We start from the raw sequence: 27,334 nt of genomic DNA, 5'->3' as shown, positions 1-27,334 counted from the left end.
GGATTTCCTTCATGCTGTACCATTCCCCTAGGAGCTGAGCTACATTGTCACCCCAAATATGGTCATTTTTAGAGACCCATTGCTTTCTTGATTTTTATTACTTTTGGATTTATTTATTTATTTTTAGTTATTTTGTTATGGATGTTCTGCCTACCTGCATGTATGCACGTGCCTGGTGTCTGCTGAGGCTAGAAGAGGGCATTGAATCCCCTGAACCAGAGTTACAAATGGTTGTGAGCTGCCATGTGGGTGCTGTGAGCTAAACAAAGGGGCAGTTTGGAGAAGTTTGTCTGCAAGAGCAGCATTGTTCTTAACTGCCGAGCCATCTCTCCAGCCCCCTTTATTAGCCTTTTAAAGGAAGAAAATCCACTTAAATTTTTTTTTGATGTGTGTGTGTGTGTGTGTGTGTATGTATATATGTGTGCATGTATGTATGTTTGGCTGTATGTACACGTGTATATGGATGCATGCAGGCAGAATCCCAGAAGAGGGTGTCCAGTATGTTCTTCTGTTACTTTCCATATATTCCTTTTGAGGCAGGGTCTCTCTCTGAATCTGGGGCTCATGTTTTTCTCAACAAGGCTGAAAGCCAGCAAGCCTCAACCATCCTCTGGTCTCTGGAGTTGGGGTTATAGACATGTACTAGATGCCTGGCTTGCTCCATGGGTGCTAGAATCCGAACTCTGGTCCTCGTGATTTACAGCAAGTGCTCTAACCACTAAGTCACCTGTCCAGCCCCCTTAAACTGAATTTGAGTGACCTTTGTTCATACAGAGGTGAACAACATATACTACTTCTGCTTTCAGGGAGCAAATAGTTCAGTAAGACAATATCAACAAATGTGGCAATTTTATGACAGAATCTTGGAAACCTGTAGGAACACAGGGCAGGAAGATCACCTCCTTGAGAGAATAGGGAAAGTCTTCTCTTTTTTTAAGAAACTACCATCTAAGTAGGATTAGAGGGATTAGGGAAGATTGTTTTAATCAGAAAGAGGGGTGCCTAGAAAGGCCTGAAAGGAATAGAGGACTTGGCACATTTGAGGCATTTAAATAAGGCCAGGATAGATAGACAAAAAGAAGGGATTAAAACACAACAAACGTTGACTTGGAATCAGACAACAAAGAGTTGCATCAATCATGTTAAGGGTTTTAGATGTTAGACTTGATCCTGTGGTCAGTGAGGGCTTTCTAAGAGGAATTTATCTCCACACACAGCTCTTAGCTATCTTGTCTCTACCCAGGTATTGATAGGCTAGCATCTTCTTCCTTTAGTCGGAATGTCTGACAGTCTAGATGAAACTCTTCCTGTATCTGAGAACTCCTGAAGGCATGCTGCCATCTTGACCAATGCCATTGTTCATGTGAAAGGCCATATCCTCCTTGTGTGCTCATGTGCACCCTCTGCTGATGAGACATAGAAAGCATAAAGGAAGTTCACTGGAAGCTAGACTTGGTGGTGCAGGCCTGTGATCTCATCTACGCAGGAGGCTGCAAACCCCAGTCATCCTCTGGTCGCTGGTGACCTCAGGTTTAAGGCCTGCTTGGACTACAGTACTACTACTGCTACTGTCCAAATAAATGCCAGGAGGAGCCTCATGTCAGGTTTTTCTGGCAAACCAGTTACAAAGACACTTGATTTTCAGGGCTATTTTGGATATAAAGGATTGTGTACCTGTAATACCATTCCCTTTTATGGAATTAAGACTAGAGTCCAGAGGGATTAAGTTGCCCGAGCTCACTCAACTAGGAAGAGATAGAGTCCTGTTTCTAACTCAGGTCATTTGTCTCCTAAATCCACATTGCTTCCCCGGCCTCTTCTGTGCCTCTGTCCAGGCAGCCCTATAAAGTAACAGCTCCCTTCTCGTTCTTCCAACCTGTAATGACTGAGTTCAGTCTCCCTGTGTCCTCTCCCGGGATCAAGCTTGACCTCTGCATTTTCTGAATACTTTCTCATCCTTTTTGAGTCATTGTAGTTCTAGAATTCTCTAATGTTTGCAGTTGCCTACGTGTATGAGTTTGGCTTGCAGAGATGAAGCGAAGCTACCCTCATGACCCAGATGGCTCCTTGGTGTTTCAGAACTGAACTTTAACGCCCCAATTACAAATAAGCTGAATTGCTGGCACTGTCCAAAGATTTAGGCTGATGGGGATGGAGAACCTAATATAGTCCATGTTATCTGTCTAGCCTGGTTGCCTTCTGAGTTCTCTCTGAAAGGTCATTTCCCAGGAGGAAGCTCAGTCATTTACTCCAGTCAGGTTCATTCCCTGAAGTCTCTGAAAGAACTGGGTATATAAAGAACTGACTTCTTAATTTGAAGAGAGGAGCAGGGTAAGTGTTCTGTGACCATGTTTGGTGTAGTGAGGTCAAAGTCAATGATCCTCAACCCTCCCTCACACTGAGCATCGTAATTGCCTTCCACAGTTCACCTGCCCTTTGAACTTCCCTATAGTTCAGTGATTTGAAGCAAATGTGCTTGTTCTAGTTTGGTTTCTGTTGCTCTGATAAACAACATGGCCAAACACAACTTGGGGAAGAAAGAGTTTCCTTCATTTACAGCTTACAATCTATCATTGAGGGAAGCAGAGACAGGAACTTAGGGAAAAACCTGGAGCAGAAATTTAAGCAGAGACCATGGAGGAATGTGACTTCCTCGCTTGCTTCCTCCAGCCTGTGCTCAGCTTGCTTTCTTATGCAACCCAGGCCCACCTGTCCAGGGGTGGCACTACCCACAGTGGGCTCAACCCTCCCACTTTACTCAACAGTCAATAAAATGCCCCACAGACATGCCTACTGGTCAATCTGATGGAGGAAATTCCTCAACCGAGGTTCCTCCTCCCAAGGGTCTCTAGCTTGTATCAAGTTGACCTAAAAACCAACCAGCACAATGTTCCTTTAAAAAGTACCCACCATTTCAAAAGGAATCGATAGGAAAAAGCTTCAGGGAGGCAGTGCCTGGCAGAAGGTGGAGGATGTGTAACAAAAGTTGCATTTCTTAGATTATAGAATTCACAGTTCTTTTTGGACACTACCCTCAAAGGTTTGAGAAAGGTAACCATCATCATCTAACCTCTCAGTCTAATTCTGAGAGGGATTAGATGTTAGACTGTTTTCTGTGACAAGCCTATCTGTGGTCATGGCTTTTAGACAAGCAGAGCTTTGGAAAAGGCAGACCAGCTCACTTCAGATCTCTTCTGTGTAAGCCAGTTCTGCCATTATACAAATTGTGCTGGCTCTTCTACTGATTGAGCCACCATGTCTGGGCTGCCTGCTGGTTGTGTCATACCTTGTGGGAGGCACCACATGTGGTCCTTGTAGCTGGCACTTGCACAGCTACTCCATGCTCTGAGTTAGGGGAACACCTTCCCATGAATCGGACTGAGCCACATACAAGGAAAACGCAGTCTTAAGCTGATAGAGAGGAAGTGAATCAAAGGACCTAATTCTTATAAGATCCCTGTTGAGAAATGTGAGCTAATCAAAGCCAGCTTGTGAGCAGGATGTCCCAACCCCTGACTGCTGGAGCCAGGACAGGATATGATTTCGACTCTTACTAGCCATGTGAACTTCCCAAGGAAATTGACATTTCAGATGCATTTGAGCTTTATGAATAAGCCTCTACTTAGAGCGTGAAATACTGACTGGGAGAGAGTGTGAGGCAGGAAGGGGCAGAGGAGAAAGTGTACCAGGCAGACTGTGAGAAGCCCAGAGAATTCATTTGTATTTCATGTAATGATTTTTTATTCCTCAAGGTAAACTTGAGCGTTTCCCAAAGCTTGTATACATCAATCATTACAGGCCTCTTTGACCTCACTATTTTTTCATTTATTTGTTTGTTTGTTTTTACTTTATATATCTATATATATTTTTTTGTGTGTGTGTGTATGAGTGTATTGCCTGCATGTATGTAAGTACACCCGTGTCATGCAATGCCCATGGAAGCCAGAAGAGAATGTTGGATCCCCTGGAACTAGAGTTATGAACGGTTGTTAGCTGTTCTGTGGGTGCTGGGACTCGAACCTGGGTCTTCTTCAAGAGGAGTCAGTGCTCTTAACTGCTGAGCCATCTCTCTAGCCCCTTGTTTGTTTTTTTGAGGAAGAATCTTACTATGTAGCCCTGGCTGACCTGGATCTCACTATGTACACCATTGGCCTCAAACTCACAAAAATCCACCTGCCTTTGCCTCTTGAATTCTGGAATGAAAGGCACCACCATGCCCAGAAACTAGTTTTTCTTATTTCCTATTACCCAAATATAAATTCACACCTTACATAAAAGAGCCAGGCAAGGAAAATAGGTTCTTAAGTGGGATGCTACTTTGAATTCATGTCAAAGTTTAATTCCGTGTGAGCTATGAAATATCATTTCAACTCTAAAAACCTGTTTCCTCAACAGTAAAGGTAGGGAAAATGTATTAACAACCTCCCTAAAAAGTTAAGTTATGCCTGATGCATAAAAGATTTCCAGTAAAAGTTATTACCATTGATGTTACAGTTTCTGTTAAGTTTTAAGAAAAGACCTAGACACCTCCACCTCCACAGCTGCTCTTGTGTAGAGGCCCTGACATAAATAACTGAACATTCATTATAAGGTTGCTTCCTGGCTCAGCTGTTAAGAGTGCTTTTACAGAGGACCCCAGGCCCTAGCACCCACATCCGGTGGCTCACAACTGTCTGTCTCTGAAGCTCCCTGGGGGGATCCAATTCCAATGCCTCTCGTCTCTCTGCACTAAGTGAAAATAAAATTACAAGTACTACCATAAAAATGTTCCCCCACCCAGTGTGAGAGGTAATCTCAAAAGTTCTCCATGTTGGCAGAAATATCTTTAGCAAGAAAGCTCCTGTTGAGTGAATGGCTCTTCATCGATTTTCATTCTTTTTTTTAAAATTTTTAAAAAATTTTACGTGTATGCGTGTATTGCCTGCATGTAGGTAAGTGCACCCGTGTCGTGCAATGCCCTCGGAGGACAGAAGAGGCTGTCGGATCCCCTGGGACTGGAGTTAGGACAGTTGTTAGCTGCCATAGTAAGCTTTTATTTATTGTTCTTTTGCAATGATGAGGATCGAACCCAGGGCTGGGTAAGGGCTGTGTCACTGAGTACTCCACCGCTGTCTTCCATCTCTTTATAATTAATTATATCTTAAGCCAGGCATGGTCAGTTGGAGAAGCAGAGCTCTTCCCCCCAGGCTTTCCTCACTTTCCACTTAGGTCCACAGGGGAGCCCCACATCAGCAGCTCAGCAGCTCCTCTCAGCTTACTTTGAATCAACTGTTTTTGACAGTTTTTCAGGTTTGTTCTCCCAGGCAAGGGGGCTTCTTATTCCTGAGCTAGGTTTATGATCTGAAGGGTCCCGTCATTCCTTTCCACCACTCAGGGGCCTTCAAAGGAGGAGAAAAAAAAGGAAGGAGGACCAGCTGGTCCTGTGGGGGTCACTGCTGGAACCACACAAGCTGTGCACCGGGAGCCGGACAAGCAGGCTGCTCCCATTCACTGAAGGGAAAGGAAAGCAAACTGCGTTCTTAGCTCTTTGCTTTCTGAGGACTTGTGAGTCCCTTTAGATGCTTGCCGGCTCAGTGTTGTTTGAAGAAAGGAGGCCATTCATCGAGGCCTGGGCCAAAGCACGTCATCTGGTGGGTGTTTTGTTCAGTTTGACTTGGTTTTTAAGTATGAGTGGGTGATGACTTTTTCTTTCCTTTTGAGAAATGTAAAAGCAAAGGAACTTTGAGTTATGACCTCAGACTCCACAGAAACGGAGTAATAATCCTTCAAATCTAAACTTCTACTTTACACACAAATACAAAAATGACTAAACTTTTGGAGTCTGTATTCTGGGCCTCTTAGAAGTTAGACCCATTCCTAAGGAAGGAAGACCTGAGTCATCATGGGTAACAGATGCAGTATTCTGGGTACACACAGCCCTCCCTGGGTTTCCTTGGGTGGGAGGAATTATGGATTCTTTTCTACCCCACCTCCACCTCCCATCAGCACAGCCCACCACAGATGCCCAAGGGAAATCTGAAGCCCAGCCAAAGGTGGTGGACTTTTGGACCAGAAAGTGGCTTAACTGTTTCTGGTACATAAATAGGAAACACAGATTCATATTTCCTGGCTATCTTTGGCCCCCACAGTGGGAGAGAGCATTAGCTAACTCAGAATGAAATTCCTCTCCCTTCTTACTCCTGAGCATGCCTCGCTGTGCTGTAGCCTGTAAATGCCCCTGTTGAAGAGATGGGAGAAGAGTTTAGATATTTCTCAGCACCCTGGAAAGATGTAAAGGCACATGGACCTGGTGGAGCTGGAAAGTCTGTGAAGGCTAAAGTGAGCAGATTTATCCATTTGTCTTTGTGTGAGCTAATTATATTGGTTGACCGTAGGTAATCTGGCTCTCTGCAGCTGAGCCACTTTTTTTTCTTAGGTAGTACTGGAAACAGAACCCAGGGCTCTGCACATACTAGGCAATCACTCTGTCACTGAGCTGTCCCTCCAGCCTTTTCCTTCTTTCCTTTTTTTTGAGATACGTTCTCATTATGTAGCTCAGGCTACTCTTGAGCTCACTAGATAGTCCAGGCTGGCCTTGAACTCCTGATCTTCCTGCCTCTCCCTCCCAAGTGCTGGGATTCCAGGTATTGCCACCACACCCAGCTGGTAGCTGGCCTTCCTAAATTCTTGCAGTAAATCTGCTTTTGTAACCTGCTTTTTTTCTCTTAATGTATTTTGAATATTTTTCCCATGACCTTAACTGTTCCTCTAAATTCAAGAGTCTCATGGTTTTTAATGGTCAAATAATGCTCCATCGTCTAAATGAAAGCAATGTAGCTGTTCTCCCACAGGCAGACAGCTTGCTGTATGAAAAAGAAGCAGCGGTGTAAGTTCTTATGTGTAGCTCTATGCCCCGGCTTAGTTAGTGGCCAAACTTGTGCCAAAACTTTTCTTGGGAGTTGGTTAGCCAGTATAATTAGAGAAAAGTATTTCTCAGCTTGTTTTCTGTGAGTACCATGAAGCAAGGTTCTGGCTAAATAAATTTGAGAGACGCTGTGCCCCGATTCTTGTATTGGGAGATTCTCACTCATCAGCACTAAACTGATAAGTCTTCCTGTAAAGTTCTCTTTCTTCCTCTCTCTCTCCTTCTCTCTCTCTCTCTCTCTCTCTCTCTCTCTCACACACACACCTTTAAATTTTTTTTATTACATTTATTTATTTTGAGTATGTGTGTTTATTTGTATGGGTATGTGCATGCTACGGTGCACATGTGGAGGTCAGAGGACAACTTTCAAGTATGTTCTCTCATCCTCCCATGTAGAGCTTGAACCAGGTCTTCAGGATTGGCTGTAAGCATCCTTACCTCACTGGTCCACACACATCTTCTTTTGACCCAGTCTTTGACAAGCTTATTTGTACAATGCTCTTGGTTGTTTGGTTGCTAGTTTGTTTGTGGAACTGAGTACCATCTTACATTAATAAGATAAAGGAGTCAACCCAGTCACACAGAGCTGTTTATCCTCAAATATCTTCAAAACCTTAAGTGTGAAATTACTCCAGATGGATTGTTTTGAACAAAATCACATTTATGAGATAAGCTAAAAATGCTTCCTACCCTCTACCCAGAATCCAGGCTGGTTTGGTCCTGCTGGTTCCTTTGTGACTGACAGCTGCAGAGGGCACTCTGTTCCGGCTCTGTAAATGTCAGCCCCACCCTCTAACCTAAACCAACAAGGGAAGGCTGCCCTGAGCTCTGCCTGGCACCATCTATCTTGTTCTCCAGGGACACAGACAGGTTCTTCAAGTAGACTGTTCTGTGTGGTACGGTCCAGGGAGAGTCAGGATGGTGAAATGTCAATCATTGAACATAGAGGTGACTTTCAGGCATCATCAGCTAGTGAATCATTCTCTGGGTAAATAGACAAATACCAGGGTTTGGTGAGGTTACTGGAGAAGTGAGATGCATTCCAGAATCCCAGATATAACCCATTGTTTGAACACTCTAGTGGGGTAATGCCCCTTGGGCCACAAAACTTTAAGGGCCCTTATGAGGTCATAGATTAATGTGATTGCGCAGGCTTGTACATAGACCTTATATGCCACATTCTTGTAATGACCTCAGAGGCCTGAACAGTGTGGTTCTGTCTGCAGTGTCTTCTCCTGGGAGAATTTTCTATCATCCTATATGAGAAGGCCCTTGGCTATGAACTCAGAACCTTGAGAAAGAAGTCAGGTATGGAGCAGTCCCTCCTAACATGGGACACAGAATCCTCAGACTTGACTTGAACCATATCGTGGGAAGGATGCTTGGAGATCCCAGGACCCAGCAAAGAAGGCTGGCCTAGACAGCTTCTCATGAAACTGCCTAGGCTAATTGTTCAAAGGTGCTGTGCCTCCTTTGTCTGGGGACCTGTGAGTGCTTCTGGTCTCACTAAGCCAACCTTGCCTCCTGCAACCTCTAGCTACTGTCATTGATATCACTGACTCCAGGGATTGGTTTTGTTTTGCTAGAATGTGAAATAGGCTGACCAAGTCTCTACTAATGGCTGATCAATTCTCTATGGAAACTTTTGTTCTTGTTACAACTCATTCCATCACACAATTTCGCCATAACACAGGATTTGAATTCCAAGCCAATTATTGCTGTTCTCAAACGTGACGCTGGCTGGCATTAGCATCTGGGCTTTTATGATCTGAACCATTCCCTGTACTATAATTATCCACCTTATCCTCCTATCCATCCATGTGGGAATGAAGGCAATAAAGGAAAGTCATCTGAGTATGCTCATGATTACTACAAAACCATCGAGCCTGGAATTCTATAGCCCTAGAACATATGTTTGTATGTATGTATTTATTTTAATTAATTAATTTGAGACAGGCTCTCACTCTATAGTCTAAGCTGACCTGGAATTCATGGCAATCCTCCTGCCTCACAAGCTCTCAAGTACTGAGGTTACAGGTGTGTGCCACCATACTCCGCGCCCTACAATGTTTAATTTCGTGTGCTTTGGTGGAGGCATTTGAACAGTTTCCTGGGAGCCTCTATGGAGAATTTTGTTTCAACACACAAGTGTTTACTAAGTGACTATTATTCTTATTTCAAAATGTATTATTTATTGGTTTATTCAATACATACCAATTCCTACTTTGTGCTTTATACCACAGTTACTGCTAGGGTTCAGCAGAGGCTGGGACACAGGAGGTCCTACTGTGATGGAAAGGAATTAAGAGAATTCATAGGCAATTGAAATGGTCTGTACCTTCCTGAGGTTTTACAATTTCTTTGAAACGACAGACAACTTCAGTTGCCAGAAACAATATAGGTTTCAGTAAGAAAATGGCTTTCATAGACAAGGGAACAAAGTATTGTTGGGTAGAAATGCCAGGGCAGTGTGTATGGAAAGCAGGCGTTACGGGAAGAGGGTTTAGGCTAGGTTTTCTAGACATTTAGTGTTGGGAGCAGGCTGATAGAATGTGATCTGGACATTTGAGAAGTCAGCTAGACTGTAATGATCATCAACTTGGCAGCGTGGTGTCTATTTCTGGTCTTAGAAGAGTTGCAAAAGTTGTATGCAGATATACAAGAAACTGTTCCTGCCTCACAGTGACGTCATCCTTGCAGGTAACAAATAGCAGCTGGACTCATTGGAGACTTTCTGTTCTGAAATTGACTTCATCATTGTTAACTTAATCTTTATAGAAACTGTATAAGGGTAGGTATTTCTGTCATCATGTCATGCCTGTCTTACAGATAAGGAACTTGAGATAAAAATCAGTAAGAAACTGGCCCAGAGCTGTATGGCTGACAGTGGATCCAAAAACTCCATTGTGCTGGCTTTAGAGCGCACATGCTTACCACTGTGCTGTACTGTTTCTCTAGCCTCCAGTTAAAAAGATGGTTGTATGGCTGGGGATGTGGTTCAGATGGTAGAGTGCTTGCCTAGCCCAGGGTTTGATCTTTAGCACCACCTAAAACCAGATGAGGTGATGCATGCCTATAATTCCAGGACTCAGGAGGTAGAGGCTGGAAGATCATAAGTTCAAGGTTATCCTTGACAATGTAGTGAGTTCCAGGCCAGCATGGTCTACATAGAGAGTTCCAGGTGAGACTCTATCTTTAAATTTAAAAAAAAAAAATTAAGTAAATCTGGAAAAGAAGGACAACGGTACGTTTTGGTAAATGTGTATCTACTATGGTATTATTATAGCATTGCCTAATTTCCATAATTAAAAAGCAGAAACTATTTTTAATTACTTTGGAGATTTTTATATTATCGTACTGTTAATGTCCAAAGACTTTATCTGGCTTATGCAGACAAAGGCCATGGGCTTCAATAAGCGATCACTGAAACTGTGGCTGTGAAGTAGTGATCCCTCTTCTCTATGTTAATGACTACTTTTCACCTAATCCACAAATATGATGGCCCTGTGTCCTCCCCTGACCCCTAAGATCAATAAGAATTGACCCTGCCAAGTGTATCTGCTAAAACAGCAAAATGTTCGAGTTAGAAGAGGTCACAGAGACCACGCCTTCCAAACTCTCATTTTTAACACCCATGGAAGATAAAGCTGGGGGAACTTAAGTGATTAGCTTCTGATTAAAGTGGAACATTAGGATACGACTTGTCCCCAAGCACAGAGCAGGTTCAGGGAAAACCAGTAATTAAAAGCCAGGGCTTCCTGAATGCTAGTGCGTTCCAGCTCCTGTCAGAAAGAGCTTGTGCGTCTAGGGCTACATCCCCACTGACTCCATGCCCATCTCTCCAGAGCCTCTCACTCCAAACATCACTGTGAATATGTTTACATGGCAAGTACCATGTTAGATGACTGGGATGTGAGATGAAGGAAATGGGACCAGCTTTTGGATATGTACAGGCCCATTCACTTAGTGTGTTGTTTCATATTCCTTGTAACCTACAAAAGACATCATAAGAAAACTGATTGGTCATACGCTGGAGAGATGGCTCAGCAGTTAAGAGCATTGGCCGCTCTTGCAGAGGACCTGGGTTCAATTCCCAGCACCCACATGGTGGCTAACAACCGTCCGTTAACTCCAGTTCCAGGGGATGTGATGCTCTCTCCTGATCTCCGCTGGCACTGCATGACACAAGCATGACACGAGTGCACTTATGCAGGCAATACACTCATACACATAAAAATAATAAGTAAAATATTTTTTTAAAAAAGAAAACTGGTCATTGTTTCACCTTCTCAGAGGTGCATTTGGATCTCTCTGGCACTAAAACCCATGCTTTGATGATCCAGAAGTAAAGGCCAGGCATTTCCCACTTGTAAGAAATGAGTCTCTAGGGGATGAGGTTATTGCTAGGTTTGTAGAGTGCTTTCCTAGCATGCATGAGGCCCTGGGTTCAATTTTGAGCACTGCATAAACCAACTGTGGCACATGCTGGAGGAATGAGAGCTGTGAGGACAGCCTGGACAATCACTCTCTTCTGACCTCTGTGGGCATTGCACAACACAGGTGCACTTATATACATCTAGGCAAAACACTCATACACCTAAAATTTAAAAATGAAATAAAAATATAAAACCAAAAGATTACATGAGTCTCTAAGATGCCACCTACTGCTGTGATCTGTGATAGCATACACGTCTCCTGGACAATTGGTGTCTGACATGTTTGCAAAGGATGAAGATAGTCTCAGAAAACATGACAAGTCCTCCCACACCACTGTTTGATTAACCATTGCCCACATCTCCCTACCTGACAAATCCTGAGGGGCATCTCAAAAGCTAAAATATTACTGTTCCAAGTCTGGAACACATCTGTCAACTGCCTCTGTTGTCGGTCATTCTGTAAGGTCTGGGGGTGTCTTTGGGACTCCAGCAGGTAAGGTCAATGAAAGGTGCTGGCCGATTAAGATTGGGGGCCTTTGGGAAGACTGAGCCTCATTCTCATTCAGACTGCAACACTATGTTGCCCATGCAGAGTACCTAGGCAGTCAGCTGGCAATTGGCGACCTCAGCTTTCCTCACCTGTAAGAAGTCTCTGTGCCTCTGCCTCCTCTGACAGCCTTATGATCTGGTAGAACACGTCCCCACAACCCTTCGAACTAACGTCCATTGTGTCTGTCTGTCTGTCTGTCTGTCTTTTGGATATGTTGCGAAGTTCCTGCCAGGCCCATTGGAGATGACTGACTTTTTAGATTGACTGTTCACTTTCTTGAGGTGTGTGTTGGATGGTTTGTACTCTTCCTACAAGCACTCTGTTCTCAGTGAAACAGTCTCCCCTTAACCAGCGTTCTGTTCCACTCTTGGTTTTGCGTGTGTGCATGCGCTAGTTTTTTTTCTTTCTAAAAGCAGTCATGAGCAGACAAGCTTAGAAAGGGTGTTCTCTTCATGTTGTTTCAGGGAAAATAGAGAAAGTCAAACCTCCTCCATCCCCCACAACTGAAGGTCCCAGCTTGCAGCCTGACTTAGCTCCCGAAGAGGCTGCCGGAACCCAGCGGCCCAAGAATCTGATGCAGACCCTCATGGAAGACTATGAGACACACAAATCTAAAAGGCGCGAGAGAATGGATGATAGTAGTGTAAGTTTTTCCTCCTTTCCTTTCACTTCTCTGAGAGTGACTGTCAGTGTGGTGTGTCTGTGTACTAGTTGAGGCATTTATCTGGTAAGCGTGCATTATGGTTCTGAATTTTCAAATGTTTGATTTAACATGCCTGGAGTTGGACTTGGTCCACTTTGTATCTCAAAATTTCTTTCTGCTAAGTCCAGTTTGAGGCAGTGGGTAAGGCTGGTACGTGAGAGGGTGGATGTGGAGGAAGATAACGTCCAGGGCAATTGAGGGAGGAACTGGGTGCAAGCTCTCCGGAAGCATCGTCAGGGAGCAACTGTTGGGAGTTGATATCTCTGCAGAACTGTGCCTTGTCCTTCCAAATCTCTGCTGTGAATGATCCCTATACATGTTCCACACTGCTCAAGTATGCATGAGGCTGTTTCCAAACCTATGTCGTAGTTGGGCAGAGAAGAGCTTATGAGAGTTAAAAAACACACAGCTACTCCTGAACCCTCAGAACTCTGCACGTGGTAGTCACATACACTATGAAGAAAATCATCTGCTCTGTGGTTTCTTTGACTACTAAGGGACTTCCGAATTGTTCCACATGATTCTCACAAGCCTGGGGGCAGCCCCAGGTTTCACACCAAACCCTTGGGTCTCTGACTGTTCATCAGTGTAATCTCCTCCCTCCATTACACTCAAGGTTACAGATAGCTTGTATTGATAAACCACCCAGGTTACCCGGGGTTGTCCTGGTTTCTGCCTGTTGTCCTGGTGTGATTTTGAACAACAACCCTTTTCACTCTTAAACACGTCCCAGTTTGGACTGATAAATTTCATGTAGTCACCATAAACTTGAATGCTCTGAGGCTCATGGTAGGAAGTCCAGTTTGGATTGATAAATTTCGTATAGTCACCTTAAACTTGAATGCTCTGAGGCTCACGGTAGGAAGCCCATGCTAACTCACTGCTTTTCATGTCGGTGGTTGGATCCCAAATTCAAGGATTTCTGGGATGAAAGCCAGAGGTGCTCAGAGTTGCTTTCTGAATAGATGGTGATAAAGAAAGGATGAAAGTACACCACAGAGCAGCCGCAACTCCCAGCCTTCCCTCTGGTTCTTCAGGAACCGCGTGGGGTGCTCGCTTGGCTACCCTGTGAGCCAGGGGGATCCTCTGCGTTTCACAGTGGGATGAAGCTGACCCTGGGTAACTGCTCTAGACATTTCCATTGGGTTTCACTGAGCAGGAGCCAGCAGCAGCTTCTCAAGTACCTACTAAGTCATAGTGGCAGCCCCGGTTTTGATGTGGAGTCTGTGTTAAGGAGTTTTGGTTGTCTGTGGCCTTTCTGAAATGAAGTCTTAGAAGCATATTTTTTCTTCTCTCCCAGTGATTCAACATCAGCAGCTTTGCTGGACGATAGCAGAGTCATGGACCACAAAAGTAGTGGTCCACACAAATGCTTTCTAAGAAGATCAAATATACATTCTATTTGTATTTTGTTTGTGTATTTTTTTTTCCATTGGAGTACAGGTACTAGGGGAATATTTGGATTTCTAAATCCATAATCCCAGACATTACAAAGCTGAAGCAGGAAGATCACAAGTTCAAAGCGTGTCTGGGCTACAGTGAAAAGGGATAGTCATACATAAAGATCATGCATAGGGTAGGCTGAGGGGCTCTTGGCTGGCCAGATCCTTGCCAGGGGTGGGGCGTGGAGAAGCTGTGCTGCCTTTGGAGGTCTCTGCCTTGTTTCTCAGCTGTCCTTCTCTCCTACTGGAAGCAAGGGGATTGTTTTAGGGCTCAGTTAAAGGTAGAAGGTAGAAAATAGAACTGTGAACCTTTTGAGAATGTCTACCCAGGAGTCCTTGTGTCAGTGACAGAAGTTATCATCTATGAATGTTCTCATTTTTACAGTTGGTGACAAAGTTCAATGATAAAGAATCAGGTAAAAAAAACAAAAAAAACAAACAACAAAAAAAACACTTTTCAAAAGTTTTCCCCAAATGGTCATACCTCTTACAAGCTCAGAACTTGAGCAAAGTGCTCCCTTTAGTAGTCAAAGCCTTCACGACTGCCTGGACGGGCTGCCTTGTTCTGCTTTACAGGCAAGGCTTCATTCAGGCCCTACCATCAAATGGTGTCCTTGGCTATTGTTTGAGAAAGGAGAGATGCTGTCCATACTCCCATCAACAGAGCTGTTTACCAACCTACTCTGAGCCTTTGTATGAATTAGGGAAAGGTACCTTTCCCTCTGCACAGACGTAGACCTGCCCCAGACTCACCATTTGGTAAGTGGAGCAGGGAGCTGAACTTCATCATGTGTTGCTTTATCTTGGTGTTTTTGTGCATGTGGGCACTGCACACCCAGACACAGCAGTCCTGCTCCTAATGTGGGTTTCTCTTATCTGGAAATGTTATCTTTGGAGGGCATGCCCCTTTATCTGGATCTGATGCCATCTCTGGTCAGTCATGCAACTCAGAATGGACCAGTGAGTCCTGTTCTCCTTATGGGCTTTGTGGTACCTTGCAAAGGATTTGTCTTGAAGGTAGGGTTGGAGAAGACTTTGATTTGGAAGGTATTTGGACTAAAGAACACAAACAATGGGTCATTTATATTGCTTTCCTTAATGTACCAAGAAACTTGTTAGGAAACAGACTTGCCAGTCCATGATGACCTGCACGGCTGTATTTAGGCAATGATGTTCTTCTGGCCACTTGTTTCTTCAACCTGATGCAAGCCCCAGAAGGTGAAGATGGTGGGGCATGGAGTCAGTGATGCTCTCGAGCATTTTGGTGGATTGCTTCCCCTTTCACCAGCTTGCCATCACTTGTAGCACAGGGTTTCCTTCCTTCCTTCCTTCCTTCCTTCCCCTTCCTTCCTTCCTTCCTTCCTTCCTTCCTTCTTTCCTTCCCCCCCCCCAATATTCTTTCCTCTGTCCCTTCTCCTTCCCCCCAACCCCTTGTTACTGAGATTGTGCTGGGCAGTTTCTGTCAACTTGACACAAACCAGAGAGTCATCTGGGAAGATGGAACCTGTGGCCGTGTCTATGAGCAGTTTCTTAATTGTTAATTGATATAAGAGGACCCAGCCCACTGTGGACAGTGCCACCCTTGGCAGGTGGGCTTAGGCTGTATAAGAAATGTAGCTGAAGCCAGGTGTGGTGGCGCATGCCTTTAATCCCAGCACTTGGCAGAGGCAGGTGGATCTCTGTGAGTTCCAGGCCACCCTGGTCTACATAGCGAGTTCCAAGCCAACTGGGGCTACAGGGTCTGTACAGGGCTACAGTTGTCAAAAAGACACCCCCCCCCCAAAAGAAAAAGAGAAATGTAGCTGAGCGAGCCGGGGGAGCAAGCCAGTAAGCAGCATTCCTCTATGGTCTCTGCTTCAGTTCCTGCCTCTAGGCTCCTGCCTTGAGTTCCTGACCTGACTTCCCTCGTTGTTAGACCTGAGGGTTGTGAGCTGAATAAACCCTTTCCTCCTCAAGTTATTTTTGATCAATGTTATATCACAACAATAGAAAGCTAACTAGGACAGACATCTACCAACTAGCTTTGCCTATCTTGAAGAGAGAAAGCTGAAACTTGAGCAAAATGCTCCCTTTAGTAGTCAGTCTTCACATCTGCCTGGACAGACTGCCTTACTTTGTGTTGTCTCCAGTAACCTTTGTCAAAGCTGGAGGCTGGCTTTTCTAAGAATTTGAGCTGATATGTCCTACCAAATGAGGATCTACATAGAGAATTGTGGCTGTTTCCCTCAGGGTAGAGGATGGAAGAGCATCTTCCCCGTGTCATTCCCTTCCCAGTCACTCAAGAAGCACTGTGGTTTATACTGTGCAGGTCTCTCAAACCCCAGGAAAGGTACATAGAAGAGACTTCCAAGCTCATCATCCTCCAACCGTTCATTAGCCAGATCACTACAGAACTGTAGATTTTATATACTATACATAAGAAGCAGTTGATGATCACAGACATAAGAGCTCACTTCACCAGTCTACGGCTCCCAATGCTCCAAACAGGAAATGTCTCAAATGTAAATACAAAGTCATTATCAAAGTTCTAGAAGGGGGGCTGGGCATGGTGGTGGATGCCTTTAATACCAGCACTGGGGAGGTAGGTGCAGGCTGATATCTGAGTTCTAGGCCAGCCTGGTCTACATAGTGAGATAACAAAACAAACAAGAGCAACATTCTAGAGGGGTTTGTGCCGCTCTGGTCCTGTTGCAGCTCGTTTCTCACACTTGGGCCATTCCCCTCCCCCATGTTTTCTCTGCAGAAGATTTAATCTATGGAACTAAGGGACCATTTTACATCCTAGGTGCCCAAACTAATCCTGAATAATCATCCTAAATGGTTATCCAAGGTCCATCCCAGGCTTGGTTTCTTACTCAAACCTCCCAGGTTCTGATGAGGGAGGCTGTAGTCTTCCTAGACAGTGATGTCCTTAGGTGTGTTTTAGAGACTCTGCCTCCACAAACCTGATCCTCCCCCTTCCCCCTTCCCCCTTTTCCTCCCTCTTTCCTCTGTATCATCCTCTCTTCCTTCTGTAATTGGGGTCTCACTATAATGGCACAGCAGGGTGCAAGACTAAGATTCAGAGAATCCTACAGGAAGAGCAAAGCTATTTGGTTATAGAATATATAAAATCCAGAATGGTTATTGGGAATCTTGCCGATGGGCAGCTGGCTAGACATGGGTGGAAGGGATCTTGTTAATTCATTATACAGAAAATGAAAACAACATCTTGAATTAACAAAGCCTGGCTTGTCTGATATTTTTATTAATAGGTAATAGAGTATCTACTTGCCTCAAGAGATACAGAGTTTTAAATAAATAAATATCAGATGAAGCAAGACTTGGTGAAGTTATGTAACGGTGCCCTCCTAAGTCTTTTCCCCACCCCTGGCATGGTGCCAGTTCCCAACGTTTAGGGGGACGGGGTTTTGTGAGTATGTCTCTGCCATGTACTAACCCTGGTCTTTTCCCTCTCTACCAGTACACCTCTAAGTTACTGTCTTGCAAGGTGACTTCTGAGGTACTTTTCAACCTGCCTGTCATGTCTCATGCATGCTGGACCCTCATGCATGCTGTCGTGGTTTGCTGTTTCCTGCTGTGTTCGCTGAGAATGGCAAGAAAAATGCCTTCTCTCCCTGTGTATTTTCTTCCTGACCTTTCTGAGCTGCGGGGACTGACTCAAAATGCTGGAGTCGATACAACTGTGAATGTTGTGCAGTGCTGTGCTGTGCTGTGTTGGGAGGTGGGGTTGGAAAAGATCTTGCCCACCCACGGATCTGGCAGATGTTTGAACTAGAGGGCACAACTGGCAAGATGTTTAGATCCCCTCGATTTCTTTAAGTACTAGTAGCAAATATACTCTGGGTTACTTAAAAAGCAATGCCATTCATGCAAGCCAAGCTCTTATTCTGACCAGTCCTCTGTTAATCTTAGCCTAATCTCAGAGAGTTCCCAACCTATGGATTCAGGATGAGTTATTTCAAGTGCAAACTATCCCAGTCCCTGTAGTTTTGTTTTGGAAGCTTAGCTAAGCATTGGTCTTTCCCCAAATCTCCATCTACCCCCATAACTTTCTTTTATACAGATTTCACAAATATGTGTGCTATACAAATGCGATATTGGTGTTGCTGGAGAGATGACTTAGTGGTTAAGAGCACTTGCTCTTGCAGAGGAACAGACTTTGGTTCCCCAGCACCCATGTTAGGCAGCTCACAGGGATCCGATGTCCTCACCTGGCCTCCATGGGCACCTGCACACAGGTGCACATATATACAAGCACGTACATACACACACAAATATATTTTTAAACTTTAAAAAAATGCAGTATTAGGATACACATATACCCCCCCCCACACACACACGCACGCGCACACACACATATAGTTGTGCTAGGGATCAAATTCAGGGCCTCATATATGCCGGGGAACTGCTGTCTGTCCTGAGCTACGTAGCATCTACCGTTTTGTCTTTTCTGCTTTTCTCCCTCTTCCTTCCTTCCTTTCTTTTTCTTCTTTCTTTTCTTTGTTATGAGAAAACACATTATTTTTGTGTTTTTATTTCTATAGTATTGCATTTTTATTTCAAAATAATTCTTTCAAATACACAGAATTGTAGAGAGAATGGTTTATTCACTCAGTTAATATAATTTATTGAGGGTCTACTATGCATCAGGCACTATACTGGACTCCAAGGCAGGAGCAGTCGCCAGAAAAGGCTCTCAGTATCACAGAGCAGGCTCTAAGGCTCCCATCAGCTTAACGGAATAAGATAACAAAACCTACCCCTGTGACTGTGCCCATTCTCGTAATCTCATAGTATTGGCTAGATTTTTTTAAAGAAATTAATGTTGCAAATCCAAGTCAAGCCCTCTCGTTACTTCTCCCAGTTCCCAGTGTTCTCTGTTACTCTTTTTATCTCCTGAGAGGTAACTATTCTTGACCTTGGCATTCATTTTCATGCATGTTTTTATACTATGTATGTATATATGTGAACAATGTTTCATGTCTTTGCATGTTTTAAACTTTCTATACACGGTAAGTCATACTGCAGTCTCTTCTCCTTACGGTACTCCATTGTTTTTAGATGTTTCATGTTGGTATTTGTGGTTCTAGAACAGTCATTAGAACTGCTGCACAGTATTCTGGATATGCCATTATTTATTCACTTTCCCTGTTGATGGAAATAAGTGTAGATTAAGTTGCTTCCAATTTTTGTTGTTGTCATTACAAACAATGCTTTCGTGAATTATTTTGTTTTTGTTTTGTGGTGCTGGGATTGAATCCAAGGCCTCTTGCATGCTAGGCAAGCACCAGTGAATGTTACTGCATGTCTTTCTATACATCTGTGGAACAATTTCTCTGAATATACTCGCCTACGACTGAGGATCTTGTTCAACCTCATGTTTTCTAGCTCTTGCAGATTATTCCTCAAATTGATTATCAACCTACAGTATCATATGTATTTTTGGATATAGCTCACTATTAACAAAAGAATTAGAACTGTAGATAGGATTGTTGGTTGCTGATGGGTTTGTCTGTAATATTTAAAATGAATGTTGAGAATACCATTCCATGAACTTTCCTCATCATCTGACTGTGATTCCCATCTGGAGAGTAGCACTCTGAGAATCAGGCCCTGATCCCATATCATCACTGAGTCATGATGGCTTAGAACAGGGAAGATCCAGTCAACGGTATTCAAGGAAAGCAGAATTGGGCCCAGCTTATCTTCAGTTGAAGAGACAATAGAGGAAAACACATTAGCATTAATATTCCTGGAGTAGCTCATGGTTTAACTCATTTGACTTTCATTTCCTATCCCTATTTGACTGACACTTAAAGTTTAGCAAACTGACTTGAAATCCCAAAGCAGTAGAGAGACAAATAAGGAGCTGGAGAGAAGGCTCAGTGGTTAACAGCACTGACTGCTCTTGCAGAGGACCCGGGTCCGAATCCCAGCACCCATATGACAGCTACAAACCGTCTATAACTCCAGTTCCAGGGGATCTGACGCTCTCTTCTGATGTCCACTGGCATTGCACTACATGGGTACACTTACATATAAGCAAGCAGTACACTCATACACATAAAAATAAAAACAAGAAATAAAATCTTACAAAAGAAGGACAATTAGTATAAGAGATTATTCAAAGAGAATGGATTTTCCTGTCTTCCACCAGACCTGAGTTTCAATGAATTTATGAAAATAATAAGAAAACTTTAAATCAGGAATCAGGTCATGATATATATATTTCTCCTCTACCCATACCCATGGCTTGATGGCCTCAAGCATTGGCTTTGGACCTGGAGAGTTGAGCCCAAATCTTGGCTTTTCCTTTTACTTACCAGGAAATGCTGGGAAAGTTGTTTAACCTCTCTGTGCTTTAATCTCCTCATAGGTAAAATGCTAGTAATAATGGCGTGACTCCTATAGAACAGTCCTGAGAATTAAAACAGTAACTGGCTCATAATACTTGTGATTGAACATGTGCTCTGACTAGAGTCCCAGAGTCTTGCCCTTTTAGCCCAGAAAACACATTAAAAAGTGAGGCTAGTATACAATAAGAGAAGTATTAAGAGCTCTGAATATACTCGCTATTTAGACATGTACATGCAATCTGAATTAATTATGGAACAAGAGCTTATTCATACTTTCCCTGAGGGCTTGGTTTTTGAGTCTTCCCAAAGCTTACTATAGGATGGTTTTATCCAAGACAGCCCTGAATCATAAGCCTTAGGAGCTTAAGGACAGCTTTATACTGAGGTTTCCAGCTCTTTCAATTCATTCTCTTCTCTGTGCCATAACTGGGGAATTTAGATTTTACCGGAAACTTGGGATCAGTTAAGAAGCCATACAACTGAGGGGGGAATGAATTAAGAGCTCATTATTGTATATATTTATTTGAACTCTTGACCAGTAGATGTTCAAATCCAAGTTATGCTAAATGTTTCTATGATGATAATATTATTTTCCTGTCCAATGTACTTTTTGTGACTGTGCTTCATAAGATTATGTTTATATTCCACTTCGTAGTTTGTAAGCCTTTCATCCTTCTCCGTCAGAACGTCCTTCACACTTTGAGCTGTCTTTTCCTCATGCCAGCTCTATGCTGTAGCTTTTATTATGTCCATTTGACACAGGGATACCAAGGAGTGTGTGGCTTACCTAAGGTCACATGGTCACTAGGATTCAAAACCCAGAACCTCCTGGGACTTCAGAGTCCATACTGCCTCCTCAGAAAGACTGTGAACTTAGGGATAGTTCAGTTTCCAGTCTACTGGTAAAGAAACTCGAAATACAAGATGAATGAGGGCCAAAACCGAAAGTTGGACTCGGGCATTAGGGGCTCAGTCCTACCATTTCTCGGGCATTAGGGGCTCAGTCCTACCATTTCTCAGTCCCGTGCTATTACACATTGGCCAGAAAACTCTCCTGTTCAGCTACCAGATTTGAAGCATGCTTTCTTCTAATTTGTCAACTTGGATATTAAGTAACCATGGTATGCTTAGATAGGGTTCTTTGTGACATGGCTCTTGTGCTTAACAGCATACCTTATGTAAATAAAGGTGATTGACTGCAACCTACACGTCAGGTCCAGCCTTCCCTGTTGGGAGACATGGGCAAGGCCTCCCAGACGGAAGCACATGTAAACTCTGGGTGTCTCATTTGTTTGACACAGTAAAGAAGGAGACTGAGATGGAGCCCAGATCTTTAGTCTACCCAGGATGTGTTTCCACCTGGCATCTCCCTACTTCTCTGGAGTTGCCAACATTTCTGCCCCTTGCCAAACGATCACTTTTAGAATAAGCAAAGCCTTCATTACAGTTTGGAAAACAAGACTTTTCTTTAAAGTCAGAAACTCTGCATCCCAAGTTGATGTCAGAGCAGTAGGCACACATGAGCCTGCTTTTGCTGCAGTGGTATGACGAGGAACTGTTCTCCACGTGCTGGGTACCTAATGGCTTCCATCTGGATTCCATCTTATCCAAGCCAATGCTGGAACAGTTGGCTGCAGTCTCCTCTCCAGAACCCATAGATTATTCTAGTTAGCAGGAGGAAAGAAGGGCCTACCTCCAGAGGTGTGAACCTACTTGGCCTTGATTTGTCTCCTTTAATTTCATTTACTCTTAGTACACATGACCTTGAAGCTGAGCAGGATGCTGACCTGAAAGCTTTTTTCCCCTCATCTCATGGCCATTTGTGTTTAATTATGTTTGTGCCAAAGTACATTGCTGTGATATGAATGTTACGTAGGCCTGCAGTCTTGATGGGTGGAATCCACATTGGCCTGTAGTTACTCATCCTTCCAGATATTTGTTTATGAGGAAGCTAAGAGGATCATAGTTCTGCTTCCCAGAGTCATATTCATTAGCCCCATGGGGCTATTTAAGTTAAAATTCAGTAAGGTTTGTAATTTCTTAGCTGTATGACTTTATTTCAAGAACCTAGTAACCATACGCGGACAGTGGCTGACACATTGGATGGTTACAGATACCGAATTGTTTCAGTACTGCAGCGTAGCGCAGTACTGGATAGCTTGTAGAGATCAGCTTTACTGCAAACTCCAGTCTGAAATACAGCTGTAGCTCAATGGTAGAGTGCTTGCCTAGCACGCTCAAGGCCCTGAGTTCAATCTCTAGCATTGCAAAAACAAAAACAGAAAAACCTGATGTTAGGACCAAGTCTAGATTAAAGAAACTTACAAACACATTGCAAAAATAAGATTTTTCACATTGGAAACCAGGAGTCAAATAGTAAGTGGTTTTGGCTTTGAAATGAAATCATATCCAGCACCTTCCATTCCCCTTTTCTCTAGTCCCCTCTCTCTCATCACCCACGCCCTGCAGCACCAGATTCTTGTTACCTTCATCTCATTCAGATGCCATTGGGGAGGAAATAGAGTGGAGGAAATTTGTGCACATAATTAACATCCATGAGCACTGCCTTGATTTCCTCTTCTCTTTTCAGGTCCTAGAGGCCACACGGGTTAACAGAAGAAAGAGCGCTCTGGCCTTGCGCTGGGAGGCAGGGATCTATGCCAACCAGGAGGAAGAGGACCATGAATAGACTTCCTTCAACCGAGGAAACTCCTTTGGTGCTTGGGGTAACCAAGAAACCAAGAAATTATCAAATCAGAAGCATTTTAATAGACTATTGATTAAAGTGCACACAAACTCAGCAGTCCTCATGCAGACCAGATGCTGCCGTACCTAACGATGAAAAACAAAGCGAAGAGGAAGTCCACCCATCAGATTCCGAGACCTGGGAGTCAGAGCAAAGAGGATTTCTCTATGACTCAAAGAAACCCCTGCTTTTGATCATTCTACAACTGACCCAATGGGACACAGACATGACGAGTGAATCAACATAGTAGCTGCAGGTGGAACTGAAACCAGCCTTCGCCGAATGATGGAGAGGAACAAGGGTGACGAAGCCACCTGGAGACAACAGGGCTGGCGCCATCGACGGGGCATAGGTTATCCCTCCGCACCAGCTTCCCACCCGTCTGGCCTTCAGCATCAGAAGTGTTGAGATGACGCCATGTTCTCCAGCAGCCGTAAAACAAATGGTGTTTCTCTCCGTAATTGTCCAAAGGGGCAATGATGACTCAATTTCTCTTACATGTAATAATTTTTAATTGGGAACAATTAATGGTTGCAATACATAAAATCCATATTTTTAAGACAATATCTCTTCATGTTGCAGATGCAATCAATTCTACAGTAGGAGTGTGAGGACGGTGGGGAAGGAGCCAAACCAAATGGGTTATTTTAGCTTTAGGGTCTTGTCTGCTTATATTGTTGACTGATCTGCAGTTTAGGAGAACACATTTTCACAGTTATGTTTCTTCATATGAAAACTATATTTAGTGGGCAATGACTATTTTTATGATGGGATGGGCAAATAGGAACATGGATAAAATCTGTACACACTGAACAGCTTGGTTCAAGATGGCAGAGGTATTTTTAGAATGGCAATAATTGAAGAAAGGGGGTAAACTCTGCCTTAGAAAAGTAGATGACCAGAAAAAAAAGGCATTTATAACTATTTTGTATTTTAAAGCGAGCCTTAGAAGTAGGGGGACCTGGGTTGGATTGTTTTAGATCTCTGAGAAAGGCAACATTAAAGTCATGGAAGTAGAGCTAGAGAGGGAAGGAGAAAGAGCAGGAAAATAAGGAAGAGAAATTATTGTTGCTGAGCAACCAGTGTTTTTCAGGATGATAAAGAGAAAAGTATAGAATAGAAATTTAAGTACAGGCTTGGAAACAGCTACAAACCCTAAAGATGGTGAATGTGTGCACTTGTATAAAGAATGTGTGTTCAACAGTAAGGGTGTGTGTGTGTGTGTGTGTGTGTGTGCGCGCGTACATCGTCCTGTGTTTGTAAGAGTGTAGTGTGTTCATGAGGAAAGGTATGTGTGTGTGTGTGTGTGTGTGTGTGTGTGAATGTGCACACAGGTGCATTAAAATTCCAGGTCGATCATGACATGTGGGTGTACAGTATTTCCTCCATGGCTGTCTGCCAGCTTCAGGAGTAAGTGACAATTTTCTTTTTTATGAAAAGGGATATAAAGGCACATGGCTGATGCAGTATTTGTAATATTGAACTGACCTAACGTGGTATTTTCATGAGTCACAATTGCAAAGTTTTGAGCAGTTTTGTATTAATAATTTGACATTTAGGAGTGTTTCCTATTTATTCTCATGCTTTATGTACTATAGAAGATGCCAGCTTTACTCTGTCTGTCATTTAAAGCAATATGATAAGGGCATTCACTAATCAGGTGCCCTAGATTTCTGGATGAGAAAATGTATAATTTCCAACCATGAAAAGAAGGAGGAAGAGGAGGAAGAGGAGGAGAGGAGGAAAGGAGGAGAGGAGGAGGAAGAGGAAGAAGAAACTACTAACCAGCCTTTATTATTTTTCCTTTATTTTAAAACTATTTTTAAAGCAATAATTAAATCAGACCTTGCTAACATGTTTTTGTTTTCATGCTGTTATGTCATAAACTCTAATGTTATTCTAGTAAGTAGCCAGTCCACAAAAATTGTATGTCGGGTTCTATACATCCTTTGCTCTTTTTATTAGACTAAGTGTTGACATGGGGGGGGGCTTATTCACAGATAGGTGGTGGGCACAAAGTAAAAAGATAGAATTATCTAATGATTTATAAGGATCTTTAAAAAAACTGCCAAGTGGACCTATAATTTGAAGCCAAATTCTGCAAATTGCACATAGGAAGTGTGCACCATCTTGGATGAAATGTTAGAAAACAAAAAAGATAGCCCTTGGGGACACAAAATAAATAAGATCCCTGCTGCACAAAATTCATTTTATAGAAGGGGAGGCTGATAGAGGTCCCACCAGGTAGAATGGAAGCACCAGGGAAAGACTGTCTTTAAGGATTTCCAGCTGGAAGTCCCAGATGCCTGAACTGAGTACCCAGTGATTAGGGTATTCATTCCCAAGAGAGAGCCACAGGAATAGGGACAAGAGGTGGGGGTGGCAGCTGCAGCGCCCTGTGGCCCTGGGCACAGTGCTAGTTAGGATGGCTAGAGAGCAGGGTACTTCTTTGAGTTGCATGAAGAAGAAAAGGTGCTTAATGCTTTCTGGATGAACTGTGGATCTGCTAGAGACCATGGACTCGCTGCAGACTAATTTAGCTCATGTTTCACTAGAAGAAACCATACTTGTGACAAGTTTTTTTTGTTGTTTGGATGGGAATCTTGAATCTATATGAAAGCTACACTTAGGAAAGTCAGCAACCAGAAAGAAATCTTAGGAGGCCACACAATTCCTGGAATCACTTTGGAGGCAGAGGAAGTAGTCTTTTGACTATAGTAGATAGAATGAGGAGTTTTAACTCCAAAAACCCAGCAGAGTTACAAAGTTGGGGTCCTCTGGGCCACTCTCCATTTGCAATTAGGAGACACCCAGTTTCCGTGACTTTCCTCTGGTCACATAGCTCTTTCTGACTTTTGCTAGTTTCCTTAAACTGCTTTCTGATGACTGCTGTCTGTGCCCTTACTCTCCCATACACTCCTGTCATAGTCTAGTAAGATGGCAATCACAGTTCCTTTGGGAGAGCCAGTTTTCTCTGCACCTTTGAGTTTTGTTGTGTTTTGTTTTCTACTCATTCAACAAACTTTTGACCCCCTGCTTTGGCCACAGCACTGTGCTAGATTTTAGCATCCTGTGCCATCCCGTTACTTTCCCAGCACAAAGCAGATCCCTGGATGAAAGTCTTTTCTTGCCTCTCATCCCCAAGGTAAAGAGGATCCTGACCAGTGTCACCTCTGAGGCTCAGCCCCACCCCAGAACACCACGGACCAAGCTTGTTAATCTCAACTCTAAGAAATGTTTAGCTTCTGTAGATCTTGCAAAACTTCCTGAAGGTATTCCATGCTGCGGTGACAGGTAACACTTTCCTCCCCAGCGGATGACGGACACTGCTTGGCGTTCTCATCCAGAAATTAGGGAAACAGGGTCTGTCAGTGGCAGGCGGCCAGGCTGGGTCCCACTTGGATGACACAATGCAGTTTCCTCACCCGTGCATGCGGCCCACCCTAGGCAACGACATAGACGAAGTATATTAACCCGTGTCCACATATATATCTACACACAAACACACACATATATGTAATAGAACAAGGAACACTAAAACAGTGTTGACTCTTGTCTTTAAAGACATTTTTTTCCAACTGAAGAATGGACTTAAACTATGTATTGAAAAAAAAAATAGCTTAAGTGTTAGAGATGATGAATATATCCAGTTTTAGTTACAGAGCCAATTTTCTGAAGTTTAAGCATTCAGTGAGCTGCCAAGTTTGATTTTGCGTTGCTCTTTACCCAAGTGAGTTTTCTTTTTCAATTGAAGGAAAGTGGGGAGAGCAATACTGTGTTCGAAAATGATGCTCTGTATCTGCTTTCCTGTGTTATGTTAACCACTTCACTGTTACTATCCTGCTTTCATTTTATAGTGATTGTGAGGCATTCGATGCAAGTATACAGTTATTTTCTCATTAAAATTCAATGTGTGTGTGTGATTTTTTTAAGAAACAAAACCCAAAACAGGGCTATCTGACTGTGGTGGGAGGGGAGGTTGGGAGAGTGGTTGGCCAACTGTGCAGGCCAGGACAGCACCCTCGGGCTTGCCACTTGCTTCCTTACATGCAAGACATAAGAAGCAATTATAGGGACTGGAGAGATGGCACAGCAGTTAAGAACACTGGTTGTTCTTGCAGAAGACCCAGGTTCGAATCCCAGCACCCACATGGCAACTAACAACTGTTCATAACTCCAGTTCCAGAGGATCCG

General features: G+C 43.4%; 1 protein-coding gene across 1 annotated transcript in view; it reads left to right on the top strand.

Moving 5' to 3' along the window:
- The window catches only part of LOC103751248 (A-kinase anchor protein 2), a 389,311-nt gene extending 362,261 nt beyond the window's left edge, over positions 1-27,050 (top strand). Inside the window, 3 exon segments of the mRNA XM_029556941.1 lie at positions 12,355-12,533; positions 17,499-17,537; positions 22,985-27,050. Of these exon segments, the coding sequence (XP_029412801.1) occupies positions 12,355-12,533; positions 17,499-17,537; positions 22,985-23,083 (317 nt within the window). The 3' untranslated portion in view covers positions 23,084-27,050.
- Positions 27,051-27,334: the final 284 nt, after the last annotated feature.

The sequence above is a fragment of the Nannospalax galili genome, unplaced genomic scaffold, assembly GCF_000622305.1.
Source record: "Nannospalax galili isolate Female #2095 unplaced genomic scaffold, S.galili_v1.0 scaffold666, whole genome shotgun sequence".
NCBI lineage: Eukaryota > Metazoa > Chordata > Mammalia > Rodentia > Spalacidae > Nannospalax > Nannospalax galili.
Note: the sequence above shows the minus strand (reverse complement) of the source record. Positions and strands in the feature narration are given on the sequence as shown.